General features: G+C 48.2%; 1 protein-coding gene across 3 annotated transcripts in view; it reads right to left on the reverse strand.

The window, feature by feature from the left end:
- Positions 1-16664, reverse strand: part of LMTK2 (lemur tyrosine kinase 2) — an 89453-nt gene that overhangs the window by 46174 nt on the left and 26615 nt on the right. For 2 of the 3 annotated variants that reach the window (XR_012161123.2, XM_073362133.2), the window contains exons 4-5: positions 15648-15721; positions 15082-15200 (exon numbers count right to left, since the gene is read on the reverse strand). Coding sequence is in view for 2 of the 3 variants with exons in the window: in XM_073362133.2 (XP_073218234.1) it covers positions 15082-15200; positions 15648-15721 (193 nt within the window). In the remaining variant the exon portion in view is untranslated. The remainder of the gene's footprint in view (positions 1-15081; positions 15201-15647; positions 15722-16664) is intronic. The other variant, XM_073362134.1, reaches the window with a different exon arrangement.

Genomic DNA, 16664 nt, shown 5'->3' on the forward strand with positions numbered 1-16664 from the left:
TGATTCATATGACACTCAGAAACTACTTTAGGAATGAATCTAGGGTGGGGTTGTAAAGAGATCTTTTCTTTATAGAAGACAGTATACGGTGAGTCTGCCATGAGTGCTCCCAGCTCCGTTCTGACTCTCTCAGCACATGCGCAGCATGCCCAACCATTTGACTGCATCGTCATCAGCCAGTGAAGAGCCAATAGTCCACTGTCAAAGTAAGTCAGTGGGCAGTTTTCAAGGATGTGCAACAGAGTCTGAAGTTGACCATATCTGCATCATGGGTCATTAGAGAAACCCCCTTTGAAAATGCTGGCAGCACCATTGCCCTGCTCGGTTTAAAACCAGTTCAGGAACGACCACGTCAAAAGCTGACAGGCAGATGGTTGCATCGGCGATGAGAGAGTGATTAACAACTGTCGTCGCTAACCACTCGTTACACTAAGCACATTCCACTGTCACGTCCTGTGGAGGCAGAAGTGACCATAAAGGATGTCTATAAGACAGGTGAACTGGTGGGTGGTTGAAGAGGTCTGAATACAGAGGCAAATAGCTGTTCTCACAGATCTTGACCAGGAGCATGATGGAGGCCCCCTCATGGCGAATATGGTGCGGTGCTATGTTTTAAGTATTGGCAACCACGGCAATGGAGTTGCACTTAAAGTCCCGGTAACAATACACATAGCTTAATTAAGACCTACATCGACCAGCCTCATGCGAGACAAGTGACACCAAACAGGAGCACAATACTCTGCTCAAGTAGCAGAGGGCAAGGGCTGATGTTTTAAGTACCTGGGTGCAAGCACCCCAGGTTGAGCTGGCCAGTTTCCTGAGCAACATGTTCTGAGTGTTAACTTTGGCTGCTGTCTTTTTCAAGTGGTTACGGTACATCAATGACCTATCCAATGTCGCCGGACTGACATTATGGCTATTAGAAAGACCAACTTCATGGACAGACAGGTCGTAGAGCATATGGCTAAAGGCTCAACGGGGGGCTTAGTGAGCAAATATAAAACAAAACAGAGGTCCCACTGAGGCGCAAATTTCAATAGTGGAAAGGATCTGAGAATCCCCTTCAGAAATCTAGTTGTGACAGGATGAGTGAATATGTATGGTTATCCATCAGAGGATGGAAAGCGCTGATCGCTGCTAAATGCGCACTCAGAGAACTGAGCACAAGACCAAAAGACTTGAAAGTAGATACTCTAAGATAGCAAGAATCCCAGCAGATTCCGTAAACAAGGTACACTAGTAAAAAGAAAAGGAGTACTTGTGGCACCCTAGAGATAACATTTATTTAAGCATAAGCTTTTGTGAGCTACAGCTCACTTCATCGGATGCATCGAATACAGACTAACATGGCTGCTACTCTGAAACCTGTCAAAAGGTACACTAGTGAGTCACAGAGGAGAAACGCTTCCATCTGCTGAATAACAGCTTCTCATAGCGTGTTTTCTGTCTTTGGTTAAGGATGGACTTCACCCTTTTAGAACATGAGCACTCTATTTCTGATGCCCATCCAAATACCTGGCTGTGGGCTTGAACCTGCCCTTATACAGTGTTAAAAGGTCCAGCAGCATGTGGGTATTCAAGGGTGGGTGAACTGACAGCATAAGCAGATGCGTAAACCAAAACTGTCTCGGCCAGTTGGGTGCAATCAGGATGACTCAAGCTCTGTTTTGGCGGATCTTCCATAGAACTTGTATCAATGGCATGGGAGGAAAGGTACATCCCAAGTGACCCTGTCATAACACCAGTAGGGCATCTGCCTTGGGGCCCTTGCCCAGGGCTGCTCTGGAGAAGTACTGAGGAAGTTTCCTGTTCTCCCATGAGGCAAAAAGGTTCCAGGTCAGCATTCCATAAATGGGCAAAGACGCTGTCAAGAACCAAATTGTGAATCTCTGATTTGTGGAAAAATGTCTGCTCAGGCACTCTGCTAGGGAGTAGAGACCACAGCACTGAGATTCGGGGAGCGCCATCACGCTCATCTCAGGAAAGCTCGTGAAACGTAGTCAGTTACTACAGGCAAAACGCACAGGGGTGACATGCATCCATGGGACAGTTAGTTACTACTCCACCATCCCCGTAAAAATTGAAATCCAAGGAAACGCTACAGAGGTAGCAGCAGGTGTAGTGCCTAAACTCCCTTACCCAGTGCTCATAGGGAGGGACTTCCCCTACTGGGAGTAAGTCATCAAATCCTGGGGATTGGAGAGAGGGGAGGATCCTGAAGCTAGTGAGGCATCCACAGTAGACTGTCAACTCCCAATTTTCTCCGAAATTTCCCGAGACATTTTCTCCACTCCCAGGTCGCGCAGAAAGACAAAAAAGGAAAGAAGGGCAGCTAAGCCCTTGGGAACCCAAATACTGACCCAAAGCCAGAGGGTCGCTCTCATAGGTAGGTGGACCCGAGCAGCTGAAAAGGAGGCCGCCCAGGAGGGAGAAGCACCTGAGCCAGACCCCAACCCTAATGCCTCCGAACCGGCAGAAGCAATAGAGACCCATTCCCTAGAACTCAGGCAGACCAGCCCCAGGAAGGAACATTTTGGACGGGACCAAGCTGAAGATCCAAAGTACGACAACATTAGGAAGGAGGTAACAGAGATAGATGGGGTTCCCATGGAAGGGAAAACCCAGGGACCCAGCCCCTACTTCATTATAAAAAAGGATCTCCTGTACCGGGTTGCACCAGTACAAGGACAGAAGGTAGTGCGGCTCCTAGTGCCTCACAAACACCAGAAGGCCGTATTAAGCCTTGCACATAGCCGTCTTTTTAGGGGGCATTTAGTGGTAGAGAAGACCCTGGCAAGGGCTCTAGGAAGATTTTTCTGGCCCGGCGTACATGAAGAAGTGTGGCGATACTGCGCCTCGTGCCCAGAGTGTCAGCTGCACAGTCCCCGTCCCCACTTGAGGGCACCTTTGGTACCCCTACCCATCACAGATGTCCCGTTTGAGCGAATAGCCATGGACCTAGTGGGACCCCTAGAGAAGACTACCCAGGGCCACCAATATAGACTTGTCGTTCTGGACCATGCTACACGTTATCCAGAAGCTGTCCCCTTGCGGAACACAGCCTCTAAAGCAAAAGCCAAAGAGCTAGTGGGGATCTTTGCCCGAGTGGGGCTACCAAAGGAAATACTGATGGACCAAGACCCCATTTATGTCAAAACTAATGAGGGACCTATGTGACCTACTCCACATACATACCTTGAGGACTTCGGTCTATCATTCACAGACTGATGGGCTGGTAGAAAGGTTCAACTGAACCCTGAAGGCTATGATAAGGAAGGTGGTAAGTCAAGATGGGAGGGATTGGGACACCTTACCACCATACCTTATGTTTGCCATCCAGGAGGTACCTCAGGCCTCAACTGGGTTTTCTCCCTGAGCTGTTATATGAGCGCCACCCTCGCAGCATCTTGGATGTAGGAGCATCTTGGGAGGAGGAGCCCAATGAGGGGAAGAATGTAACTGAGCGTGTGTTACAAATGAGGGACCGGATAGCACGAGTCACTCCCATTGCGCGGGAACACCTAGAGAAGGCGGAAGAGGCCCAACGAGCTCAGTACAATCGCCAAGCCAAAGTTCGGCAGTTCCAGCCCGGAGACCGAGTAATAGTGTTGGTACCCACAACAGGGCGTAAACTTTCGGCCCAGTGGCAAGAACCCTACGAAATAGTTGAACCAGTAGGGGAAGTAAATTATAAGGTGTGGTAACCGGGACATCGGAAACAAGAGCAAATATATCATGTCAACCTTCTGAAACCCTGGCATGCACAAGAGGCATGCGCAGCTGTCCAAAAAAGACCTACCCCAGGAAAACAAACCCTCCAAACAGGTAAGGGTGTCTCCCGATTTAACGCCAGACCAGAAGAATGAGGTGTCTGAAATCATCTTCCGGAACCAAGATGTGTTCTCAACAAAACCGGGTCGAACAACCAAGACATACCACCACATCGTCACAAACCCTGGGGCCAGAGTAACAATGAGGCCCTACCGGGTGCCAGCAGCCAAAAGGGATGAAATAAAAGCGGAAGTAAAAAAAATGCTGGAGTTGGGGATCATTGAAGAATCCCACAGTCAGTGGTCCAGCCCAATCGTGTTGGTGCCCAAACCTGATGGCACCACAAGGTTTTGCAATGACTTCCAGCGACTACATGAGGTATCCCACTTCGATGCGTACCCCATACCTCGCATAGATGAACTAGTGGACCATCTGGGCAATGCCCGAACTTGACTACCCTAAACTTGACAAAGGGGTACTGGCAGATTCCCCTTGCCGAAGATGCAAAGGAAAAAAGACTGTGTTCTCTACACCAGAGGGTCTTTTGCAATATACTGTCCCCCCTTTTAGACTACATGGGGCCCCAGCTACTTTCCAGTGTCTCATGGACAAGCTATTACACCCCCATAATCATTATGCCGCTGCCTACCTAGACGATGGGGTCATTCATGCCCCAGACTGGAAAACCCACTCAGAGAAGGTGGAAACAATCCTCGATACCTTCAGGTGAGCTGGCCTTACAGCAAACCCTGCCAAGTGCGCCATAGAATTTACCGAGGCCAAATATCTTGGCTACATTGTGGGGAAAGGTCTCGTAAAACCCCAATTGAATAAGTTAGAGGCCATCTAAAATTGGCCTTGTTCAAGTAGCAAGAAACAAGTCCAGGCATTCCGAGGTGTGGTGGGGTATTACCAACAATTTATCCCCCATTTTGCCACAAGGGCAAGCCCTCTGACAGACCTAGTGAAGGCCCGTGGACCTGATCTGGTGAGATGGTCTGACGCAGCAGAGCGAACCTTCACAGACCTACAGACTGCCCCTTGCAGTAACCCCATACTGATAGCTCCAGATTTCACCAAGAAATTTATTCTGCAGATTGATGCATCAGATGTAGGGTTGGGGGCCGTCCTATCACAGATGGTCGAGGAGGAGGAAAACCCAACTCTCTACCTCAGTAGGAAACTCTTTCCGAGGGAACAAAAAATATGCAGTGGTGGAGAGAGAGTGCCTCACTGTAAAATGGGACATGGAAACATTGCGTTACTACCTGCTTGGGAGCAGATTTGTCCTCATGACTGACCATGCCCCTCTTCAATGGATGCAGTGGAACAAAGAGAAGAACGCAAGGGTGACCAGGTGATTCTTATCCCTCCAACCTTTCCAGTTCCGTGTGCAACACAGAGCAGGGAGCTGTCACGGCAATGCCGATGGCTTGTCACGTGTGCACTGTCTGGCGTCCCAAGCTGCCCAACCCCTTGGAGTTGAGCAGAGGGGAGGGATATGTGACAGACCCAGGCCAGTGGGATACAGGAGTCTGGTAGAAGGCAAATATATTGGCCACTGGATGAAGAGTTTTCTGTTCCCTGAGTAACCAGAGCAGGGGCTGCCCTAGAACAATCCGGAACCTGCCAGAACCAATTAAGACAGGCAAGCTAATCAAGACACCTGAAGCCAATTAAGAACTTTCTAGATTCAATTACAGCAGGCAGGCTAATCAGGACACCTGGTTTAAAAAGGACCTCCCATCAGTTAGTAGGGGGTTGCGCCAGGAGCAGGGAGTGAGAAGGCGTGCTGCTGGAGGAGTGAAGAGTTCAAGCGTGATCAGTCTTCACGAAGAAAATCCTGCAGTGAGGATAAAGAAGGTGCTGGGGGGAAGACAATGGGGAAGTAGCCCAGGGAGTTGTAGCTGTCACGCAGCTGATACGGGGAACATTGTGGACAGCTGCTATCCACAGGACCCTGGGCTGGAACCCGGTGTAGAGGGTGGGCCTGGGTTCCCCCACCATCCCCTGATCGGACACAGGAGGAGTTGACCTGGTCTGTGAGAAACACCAGAAGGGAAGGTCTAAATTGGAAAGGGATCTGCCCTGTCCACAACCCACTAGGTGGGACACAGAGACTGCGGAGATTGTTCTCCGTTTCCCCCATACTGGCCAGTGATGAGGTTAGCTGAGTGGACGGCAGGTTTGAGCCACTAGCAAGAGTGGCCAAACTGAGGGCTGCCGTGAATCTCTGAGGCAAGCAAATCCGCTAATAAGTGCGGGACCCACTGAGGCAGAGGAGGAACTTTGTCACAGGGTCAACATGCATTTTTGTGATTGACACAGACACCCAAAGAAGGCAGAAGGTTGAGCAGAACACTGGCTTCCTGCTGGACTTCCTTCTAAGAACTGCCCATCTGAAGCCAGTTGACTAGGTAAGGAAAGACTGTAAATCCCTCTCTTCTCACCCAAGCTGCCACTACTGAAAAAAATATTGTAAAGACCGTGGATGCAGTAGCTAGACCAAAGGCGAGACCTCTGAATTGGAAATGCTCTTGATCAAAGAGGAACCAAAAGAACCTCCTGTGGGTTGGATGGATATCTATGTGAAAATATGCAATCTTTCATGTCAAGAGCTGCAAACAATGTGTCCTTCTCTAACAAAGGAATTTTTGATGCCAAAGATATCATGTGGAATTGTAGTTTTCAAATGCACCTGTTCAGCTGTCTCAGATCAAGAATTGGGCTCCATCCCCCATTCTTCTTGGGGATCAAGAAGTAAAGGGAATAGAACCTCTTCCCTTAACGCGGAGGTAGAACCCTTTCTATGGCTTCCCTGAGAAGAAGGAAGTTCACCTCATGTAATAGAATCTCCTCATGAGAGTGGTCCCTGAAAAGGAACTGGGAAGGGAGTTTGTGGGTAGGAGGTACCAAAAAACTCAATTAGATAGCCACATGAATAATCTCTAATACTCATTCATCTGTATTTAAAGCCCTCCAGTTTTCGGCAAATTGGGTAAGGTGGCCTCCGAGTATCAGAGGAGGGAAACGAAGCAGCATCAATAAAGGGACATGAGTCTTAACAGTCCCACCAACAGAAACTCTTTGATTGAGAGTTAAAATATGATGTAGCACTGGATGTTGTAAAAGCTGGGTACCTGCGTCTATAATACCCTCTGTCTTTTGCATGATGCCTCCTGAGTACATTGGTGGTAAAACAGCTGAGGACACTGTCTTGCCCTATACCTTGGTGTATGGTAAATTAAACTGAGGCTACTGGACTTTCTCAAACTGAATCTGTACCTGTACATGAGCTTTTGATATTCTTTGAAGTCATCTGGCAGAGAGGGAGTAGCTGGAGTAACCACCTCAACCGGTGAAGACAATGAGACTGCTTTCAGAAACAGTGAATCCAGCTCACCTTCCCCTTCCAAGTATTCCAACAGGGCCGGTTGCAAGAGACAAGGTGATGGCAAATAGGACTCCTGAACTGATCCTGGGTATCTAGCCTAAGGCTCCCACAGTCCCCAATATTAGCAGTAGGATGGATCAACTGGTAGAGAACCACCGCAGTTGCAGGGCCTCAGACTCATATGAAGAGAAAGCCAGATCCCTCATCTCCAGCAGAACCAACAATACCGATGGCTGTGCCTCAAGGCTGGCAGACGGGATGGATACAACTGCCTCATCAAGATGGTCTCTTCTTCTGGTGAATTAACATTTCAGAGTAGAGATGGTCCTAATAGGAGGGGTGAATATGGATAGTGAAGAGCAAAGGATGTCCTCCAGGGAGACGTAGATCTCTGATAGCAAATAGACTCTCCTTGTACCTCAGGGCAAAGTCGTCAGAACTAGAACTTCCCTGGTCACCATGGTCAGCTCCCTCCAGGGCCAGGTCGCTATCAGTACCGCATCAACTCTCAAAGTGGATGGGAACACCAGTAGCTGTTTATCCCAAGCCTTCACCATTGGAGCTGATGTCAAAAAATGGTTACTCACCTTTGTGTAAATGTTGTTCTTCAAGATGTGTTGCTCATGTCCATTCCACATTAAGTGTGCGTGTGTTGCATGTACCATCGCTGGAGATTTTTCCCACAGTGGTATCCATCAGGCCGGCTCTAGCACACTCTGATGCTGCATGTTCATGCGTCAGTCGAAGGGGCCCAGCCAGCCCCACACACTCTCCATTCCTTCTTGCCAGTTAACTCTGAAGAGGGGCAGGCGGATAGGTCATGGAATGGACATAAGCAACACATCTTGAAGAACAACAGTTGTGGTAAGGTTAGTCTTTTTCTTCTTCAAGTGCTTGTTCATGTCCATTCCATGTTAGGTGATCCACAAGCGGTATCCAAGGAGGTGGGCTCCGAGTTCATGGACTTGCGGACTGCAACATTGCTCTTCCGAACTTGGCATCTCTAGCCTGCTGGATGATGGTGTAGTGGGAGAAGGTATGTATCAACGACAAGGTTGCTGCTCTTCAGATGTCTTGGATGAGGATCTGGGACAGAAATGCTGATAATGAAGCCTGAGCTCTCATCTAATGAATGATCAAGATGGCAGGAGGTAGAATGCCCACCTGTCTGTAGCACATACGAATACAGGAGGTGATCCAGGATGAGATTTTCTGGGCTGAAACAGGTAGGCCTTTCATCCTGTCTGCTATTGCCACAAAGAGCTGCATGGATTTATGGAACGGCTTAATCCTCTCAATGTAGAAGGCCAGGGTGTGTAACATCCAACTAGTGGAGATATTGATCTTCTGCATTCCTGTGCAGTTTCGGGAAGAAAACTGGCAGGAAAATAGCCTGGTTACTGTGAAACGATGAGACCACCTTTGGAAGGAACACTGGGTGTGGGCACAGTTGAACCTTATCCTTAAAGAACACTGTATACAGAGGCTCTGATGTAAGAGCCCTGATCTCTCAGACCCTCTTGGCCGAAGTAATCACTTCTAGGAGAGAGATAGCAGAGGCACAATGCCAGCAGCTCAAAGAGAGGGCCTGTGAGCCTTGACAGGACTAGGTTTAGCCCCCCACAGTGGAACTGGTTCATGAATTTGAGGAAGCAGATGGACATTTCATGAGAGAAGACCGACTTACTGTCCACCGGAGGATGGAAGGCTGAGATTGCTGCTAGATGCATCTTGATTGATGAAGGAGGCCAGACCTTGTTACTTCAGATGGAGCAGGTATTCCAGTACAGACTGGAGGGATGACCGAGTTGGTGAGAGATCTCACTGAAGACCACACCCAGAAACGTTTCCACTTGGCTAGGTAAGTCGCTCTAGTAGACTGTTTCCTACTACCTAGCAAGGCATGGCAAACTTGTTCTGAAAAGGCCTGTTCCTCTGGGTTCAACCATGGAACTTCCACACAGTCAGGTGAAGAGCCACGAGGTCCAGGCAGGGTAAACGGCCTGTGAGATCAGGTTCAGGCAAGGCAGAAGCAGCAGCATGCTGAACCAATGTTGTTGCAGGGAACATGCAGGGACTATTGCCTTGTCTCACTTGACTTTCGGAAGGAACCTGTGTATCAGGGGAACTAGACGAAACTCATAGAAGAGGATCTCTGCCCATGGAAGCAGGAAGGCATCAGAGAAAGCCCGAGCTGTGACCGCATAGCAACCAAAACTGCTGATATTTCCTGTTCTGCCTGGCTGCAAACAGATCTACCTGGGGAGACTCCCACCTCTAGAAAATGGATCTGACCACTTCTGGGTGAAGGGACCGCTTGTGATGAGAAGTGAAAGACCTACTGAGGCAATCTGACTGTGCGTTCCAGGCTGCCGGAAGATAGGAAACTTCCAGGTGGATGGAGTGTTTCACAAACAAGTCCCACAGACGAATGGCCTCCTGGCACAGGGTAGGGGATTGTGTTTCTCTTTGCCTGTTGATGTAAAACATGGCTGCCGTGTTGTCCGTAAGCACTCGCACAACTTTGTCCATGATCTAGAAAAGGAAAACTTGGCAAGCTGAGTAGACTGCTCTGAGCTCTCTGAAGTTTATGTGTAGGGAAAGCTCTTTCTGGGACCACGAGCCCTGACTCCTGAGGTGCTCATGGTCATCCCCCCAACTTAGATTGGATGCATCAGAAATTAAGGATACTGAAGACTGGGGGGATGACAAAGGGAATGCCCACAGCCATCAACTGGGGATCCTTCCACCAATCAAGGAAGGGCAGGAACTATAAACACCAAGTCTAAGTGGTGTCAGTTTGGTGAGTACATCGAGGCCAGCCAAGCCTGCAGGGGTCTGAGGCACAGCCTTGCATGCTGAACCACGTAAGCAAATGCAGCCATGTGCTCCAAAAGTTTGGCAAAACTGGGCTGTCATGACAGGGTGGGCCTTGACCTTGGATATCAGAGATGACACTGGAATTGAGCCTCTGGGAGGAAGGCTCTGGCCTGGGTCCAGTCTAGCACTGCCCCAATAAACTATTCTCTGAATGGGAATGAGAGTCTACTTTTGCTCGTTTATCAACGAGCCCAGTGCACAGAAGGTGGCTTGAACCAGGCTGATGCTGTTTTTCACTTGAGCCTCTTAGCGGCCCTTGATCAGCCAGTCATCGAAGTACAGGTCGACTTGTAGAGGCTTTTCTCGGAAGGCAAGATGTTCAATTGCCATGTGTTTTGTGAAAACCCAAGAGGCTGTTGACAGTAAACTGGCAGTAAACAGGGGAGGACAGTAAACTGGCAATGAGTCTGGGTTATGATAAATCTGAGGAACCTTCTGAGGCCTCGAAAGATGGAAAGGTGGAATTAAACATCTTTCAAATCAAGGTTGGCGTACTAGTCCTCTGGATCCAGAGAGGGAATGATGGAGGCCAGGGAGACCATGTGGAACCTCAGTTTCTTGAGATAACTGATGAGCCAACACAGGTCCAGGATGGGTCAAAGAGCCCCTTTGGCCTTTGGGATTAGGAAATATAAGGAGTACAACCCATTCCATCTCAAATTCTGAGGCATCTCTTCCACAGCCCCTACCCACAGGAGGGCTTGCATTTCTTAAGCTAGATGTTGCTTGTGGGAAGGGTCCCTGAAGAGGGATGAGGATGACAAGGAGGGATGGAAGAAGACTGAAGGGTGTAACCTTCCCCTGCCATACTCCACACCCAGTGGTCCAAGATGATGAGGGACCACCGCAGGCTGAAGAAGAGTTAGTCTGAAAACAAGGGGCGGGGCAGGATCCAATGCAGGAAGTGATGTAACGCCCTCAGGCGCACCTTCAAAAGTTCTGTTTGGAGCCTCCCAGATATCCGTGTGACCCCGGTAGCAAGACTAAGGTGGAGGGGCGTGGCTGCCTGCACTTGTAACCCCTGCTCAGTTTCTTACACAGGTCCCGGCGAGGTGGTGGAGCGGAGAAGCAGGTCAGTTGCTGAAGCCTGAAATGCTTCTCAAAGATGCCAGGGAGTAGCAGCCCAGGGATCTGAGGGTAGCCCTGGAGTCTCTCAGACCATGAAGCTTTGAGTCGGTCTGTTCTAAAAACAGGGAGGTACCCTCAAATGGAACATCCTGGATTGATTGCTAGTCCTCAGGTGGCAGCCCTAAGGATTGGAGCCAGGAGTACCTTCTCATGACAACAGCTGAAGCCATTGTTCTGGCCGCTTGGAGGGAGGCTCTCGCTATGGTCCTCCGTTCATAGAACAGGGCAGAAAATCTCTTACCTGTGACAGCAAGTCTTTAAACTTTGCCATAGAATCCCAAATGTTGTAACTGTACCTCTCAAGCAAGGCTTGTTGGTTGGAAATGAGAAGCTGTAACCTAACCGTTGACTAAATCTTCCTACCAAACAGGTCTAGTTTCTTTAAGTCCTTTTGTTGGGGGGGGGGGGGGTCGCACCTAACTGCCCTAGTCTATCCTTCTCATTGGCTAGTCTATCCTTCTCATTGGCCGCTGGGGGAGGGATAGCTCAGTGGTTTGAGCATTGGCCTTCTAAACCCAGGGTTGTGACTTCAGTCCTTGAGGGGGCCATTTAGGGATGAGGGGCAAAAATTGGGGATTGGTCCTGCCTTGAGCAGGGGGTTGGACTAGATGACCTCCTGAGGTCCCTTCCAACCCTGATATTCTATGATTGTATGACCACCAGGGACCTGGCAGGAGGGTGAGAGTACAAGTATTTGTGCCCCTTCGCAGGCACATAATACTTTTTCTCTGCTCTCTTTGAGGTGGGAGGGAGAGAAGATGGGGTCTGCCACATGGTCCTGGCCGGACCTGTAACGGCCTCATTGAGAGGTAGGGCCACCTTAGTCAATGAGGCTATGTGAGGACTCTGTAAGAACCTCCATCTCTAGGCCCAGGTTAGAAGCCAGCCTTTTTAGAAGTTCCTGGTAAGCTGTAAAGTCATCCTGTGGCACCGAGACACTCGGCCCTGAGACCGGTTCAGCTGTGGAGGAGTGTGGTGGGGCCGTGCCCCATCCCCAGGCAAGATTAGGCTACAACAGGCCAGAGTGGCTGCGCGGAACGGCAGCTAACCAGAGAGGGCCTATCAGGGGAGCCAATCAGTGCCAAGCAGAGAGCAGCCAATCAGGGCCAGGCTAGGCCCTATATAAAGGCTATCCAGGAGAGACGCAGTCAGTCTCTCCCAGACCTTCAGAGGGGAAGGTCTGTCTCCTGAGATAAGGAGACCAGCACCTTGGACAGCGCAGTGCTGGGCAAGCTTGGGGGAGCAGAGGAGAGCTCCAGCCTGATATCTATCAGGCTGCGGGACCTAACCAGAAGGCCCGAGAGGGTCCAAGGGGTCAGAGGGGAAGTGACCCAAGGAGGATGGACAGATGAGGGGAGAGAAGGAGGGTGAAGAGGCCGCCACTAGAGGGTCCCTGGGTTGGGACCCAAAGCAGTGGGCGGGCCTGGGTTCCCCCCTTCCCCCTTATACTGCACCTGGCTATGGAAGAGTGGCCATGACAGACTGCAACCAGCCCTTGAGCAGAGGGGCTAGACTTTGGGGGGTTGTGGTTGGCCACTGTGGCAGGAGTGAGTTGGAAGACTGCTGTCATCTTCCCACCCCCCAGAAGGGGGTAAGGATGGACTAGGGGGCACTGCCAGAGGGCAGTGTCCTGGAATGGACGTCGCCGAGTGGGGAGCAATGCAAGTCCAGATACCAGCACAGCAGACGATGGACGGGACACCACACCACCAGCAGAGGATGCTCTGCAACGGAAAAAGCTAATTCCCAGACGTGCCAGTGGGAGGCGCAGCGGTGGTGAGTCCCAACCCCATCACAAGGAGGAAGAGGCCTGTAGCATCAGGGGGCTTTCCTCCTCTTCTTCAGTCCCGACCACCTCATCCAGGCCCAAATCCTGCATGTTGGTACCTGCCTCAGTGCCAGAGTCTGGGTCAGGTGCTGGATGGTACAGCGGAGGAGCCCTCCTCTCGGATACTGCCAAACAGAAATGGCTGGACAGAGGCCCCAATACCGGGAAACTCCAGTGATTCCAGAATGACTGCTGGGCCTGCAGCAGCCACCACTGTTCTCCGGGCCAGGTGCTGGGGAGAGGGCCCGCACTGAGATCCGGTGGAACATAGACCATGCAGGGCTCCACCTTGGACTCATAGGAAGAGTCCTCTTGAGACCATGGAAAAGAAGGGTACTGTTCCCCCATCGACCGGTGCGGAGGGTCTGGGGATCGGTGCCACATTGGGGAAGTCTTCACAGACAACAGAAGGGCAGTTTTTCCTCTGGTCAGTATCCAAGGGCCCTGCACCAGGTATGAGCTCGGGGCAACATGCTCCCTTCTGCTCGACACACTTGCCATGGCCAGTAATTGTCCCATTGGGATTGGCAAAACCGGGAATGTCAACATGTCCCTGGCCCTGCCACTCTGGGGTGGAAGACACCACAATTCTGCTGGCACCACAATGTCCCCCTGGCATCAGTGGGTGGTCCTGCACTAGACTCAATGACACCTGTGAGCAGGGTGGAGTCAACGGTACTGCTATCGAAACAGGACTGCAGCAGAGGCCCAACAGAGGTCACGTTCCACTGCACTCCCCTTGTTTGTCCTTTCTCAGTATCGGGTGTCCCCTCTTGGAGCATCATTTCTTATGCTTCTTTCTCGGTACTGGAGAGGGGGAACAGTGTCGAGAAACACATGGTGTTAGGGGAAGGGGGGAGGCAGATGCAGTGTTTGGCAGAAATATGAGCCTCACCCAGGTAGTAGAGGCAGCGTTGATGTTCATAGCTCACCAAAAAGGAGCGAGGGAACAAAACACCATTTTGAACCCCAGAACCCTGGGCATAATCCTAGACTTCTCAGGGTTTGGGGAAGTCCCAGGGAAGAAAATGGGGAAAAACAACTAACTATACTATGTAGACTATATTATAAAAACTACTGCAATTGTTAAAACTATATACAATATCTTACGGAATGACACAGTAAGAGAGGAGCTGACACCAAAGATTCCATCTCAGACCATGCAGCAGTAAGAAGGAACTGGAGAGGCATCAGCTCACACCACTTTTTATGCCCTCAGTTTGGAGCAAGAGAACAGCTACGGCACATGTGCAAGCCAACAGACACCGCTTGCAAAAAATTCTGGACTCAGGCGCACGTGCACATGCATATCCCACATGTGGAATACAAAAAGGGACCATCATTCGAAGAAAGCAGAATTACTGGCACCTTTGGAAAGGACGACAGTTTACAAACTGTACAGCAAGATAGTAAGCACTGAAGTTTGCTCGATTTCAAACTTCTTCACTAATTTTTTTTCCACCACTAAGTTAAATTGCAAGTGACCCAAACACAACGATAAAAAGCTATTTGTATAACCTAGTAACTCTGATTGGATTTAAGATTCGTTTAATGTTTAAAAACAGGAAAGATGGTGCTTAAAAATAAGTTTGTTAAAAAAATAAAGTACGTAAAGCATTGCCCCCTCTTGTGATTTTTATCACAAGTTTCACTATATTTGGTTTTTCTCTCAAAGCTCAAGTTCCTGGAGGCAAGAGACTACATGAAAATCTCAGCATCGATTTAAAAAAAAAAATCTCTAGCCCTCATGCCCACAGAGAAAAGCATAAGCATGCAAACCAAATGTACTCTTAAAGGCTCAAAAATTGGAAGGCAATAAAAACACAAGCTGCACCATTTAAAAATCTCATGATTTGGGGGGGACTCAATTTTTGATAATTTAGTGTTGACAATATTGAATGTGTATTTTTCATTTCTTAAACTACCAACATTTACTTTATATTAACAGAATGAAAAGGAGGACAGAGGTGAGTATTATATAAAAAAGCATAACACTGAACAAGACAGCTTTCCCTGGCTTACGTATACATTAGTAGCGTGGACTATCTTCAAGTTACCCAAGATGTGACAGGCTACTTACTAGTAAGGTTCTCCATTTCTCAAAAACTGTTCTTGTTCTTTGGGACCTGCATTTGCCTTTAATTCCTTCACTATTACTCTTGCTACACTAGTACCTGAGTAGATCTCCCCAAGCAGGACCTGAAAAACAAACAATTTCTACATTACATAGTTTCAGTCACATTTAAAGAGGAAGTATCTGGTTTCCTGTTATACCTCAATTACACCACAGAGATATTAATCCTCTGCATTTTAAAAAAATTATGTAGATTTTTTAAAAATAAAAACTGGAGTTAAAGTGCTTCTAAAAAAGCTGCTAAAATTAAAACAGCGATTTACATAGTCTACTGAAGTGGAATTTCTGACTATTTTAAGTAATGTTTTGTTAAGCAGCACTGCATCTGAATTAGAGACAGCAATAAGACAAAACAAAGTGCATACAAATAGCAATACAAATTAAGTTCTAAAGACAATTTTCTTGTCATGTTCTTATTTTGAATAAATATAATTTCAATTGGTAATATAGGTCTCTACTTAGGAATAAACTGTCAACTGCAGAACTACAATATTAAAAGGAGGACTTTTTACCTTTCCAAACCAGCCATTTCCAATTTCTTGAATATAGTTTAGACTCTGACGTGCAACTTGAGACTTTGATCCTTCTGTTATAGAAAACAAAAAAATAGACACATCAAGCCACTCAAAATGGCCAAAATTACCTATGCTACTGTTGAAGAAATAATGCATGACCTTAAAATGCTAAAAAAAATTAGTTCTTACACTACTACTTAGAGTACACTACAATACAATGCACATATTAAGCTAAGCAGCAGAAAACATAGTTAAACATATACAATGACAAAGTATTAAAACAAGGCTAACCTAAGAACAGATGAACGAAAGCCAAGGCTGACACTTCTCAACTTGTTTAGGCTTTTGAACAGATTCAACTAGAAACTGATCCAAGACCACCAAAATACCTTTGCACAGTAATGCAAGTTAAGAATGGCGTGTAAACTTTAGCTTTCAACACATCCAGATATACTGCAAACCAACAAAAGAAAGAAAATCAAAACAGCCGAGTTTGCATTTGGTTCTGTAAATATATCTGCATTAGACGGTCATGGAATCTATTAAACCACTGTTTACAGGAATCCTACATAAATGGCAGAACACAAGCCCACAGCAAATCATGGAATACTCACTACTTTTACAAGCCCTGATTAGCCACCTTACCAGCAGAGCTCCAGTTCTTTACACACCGACCCAGCTGCTCTAATTGCAGCCTCTACCTATGTGACGGAAAATTCTCTTTTTAAAATAATGTACTTCAATGAAAATCCCCCTTGGCCAACTGCTGGAAAATCTGAAACCCTCAGCCCTTATCTACACTGGCAAAAATATACCCATAATTCACTGCCAGTGCAGCTCCACTGGTGGAAACAAGAAATTGCAGGGTAGACAAGGCTCAGATGTGTTTAACCATCCTGTCATCTAAATGGTAAAGAACACAGTGGTAAAGAGACCTAAGCCCTGTTGCCAATACAGTAACTCCTCACTTAAAGTAATCCCGGTTAACACTGTTTCATTATTAGGTTGCTGATC

The sequence above is a fragment of the Lepidochelys kempii genome, chromosome 10 (genome assembly GCF_965140285.1).
Source record: "Lepidochelys kempii isolate rLepKem1 chromosome 10, rLepKem1.hap1, whole genome shotgun sequence".
Classification (NCBI taxonomy): domain Eukaryota; kingdom Metazoa; phylum Chordata; order Testudines; family Cheloniidae; genus Lepidochelys; species Lepidochelys kempii.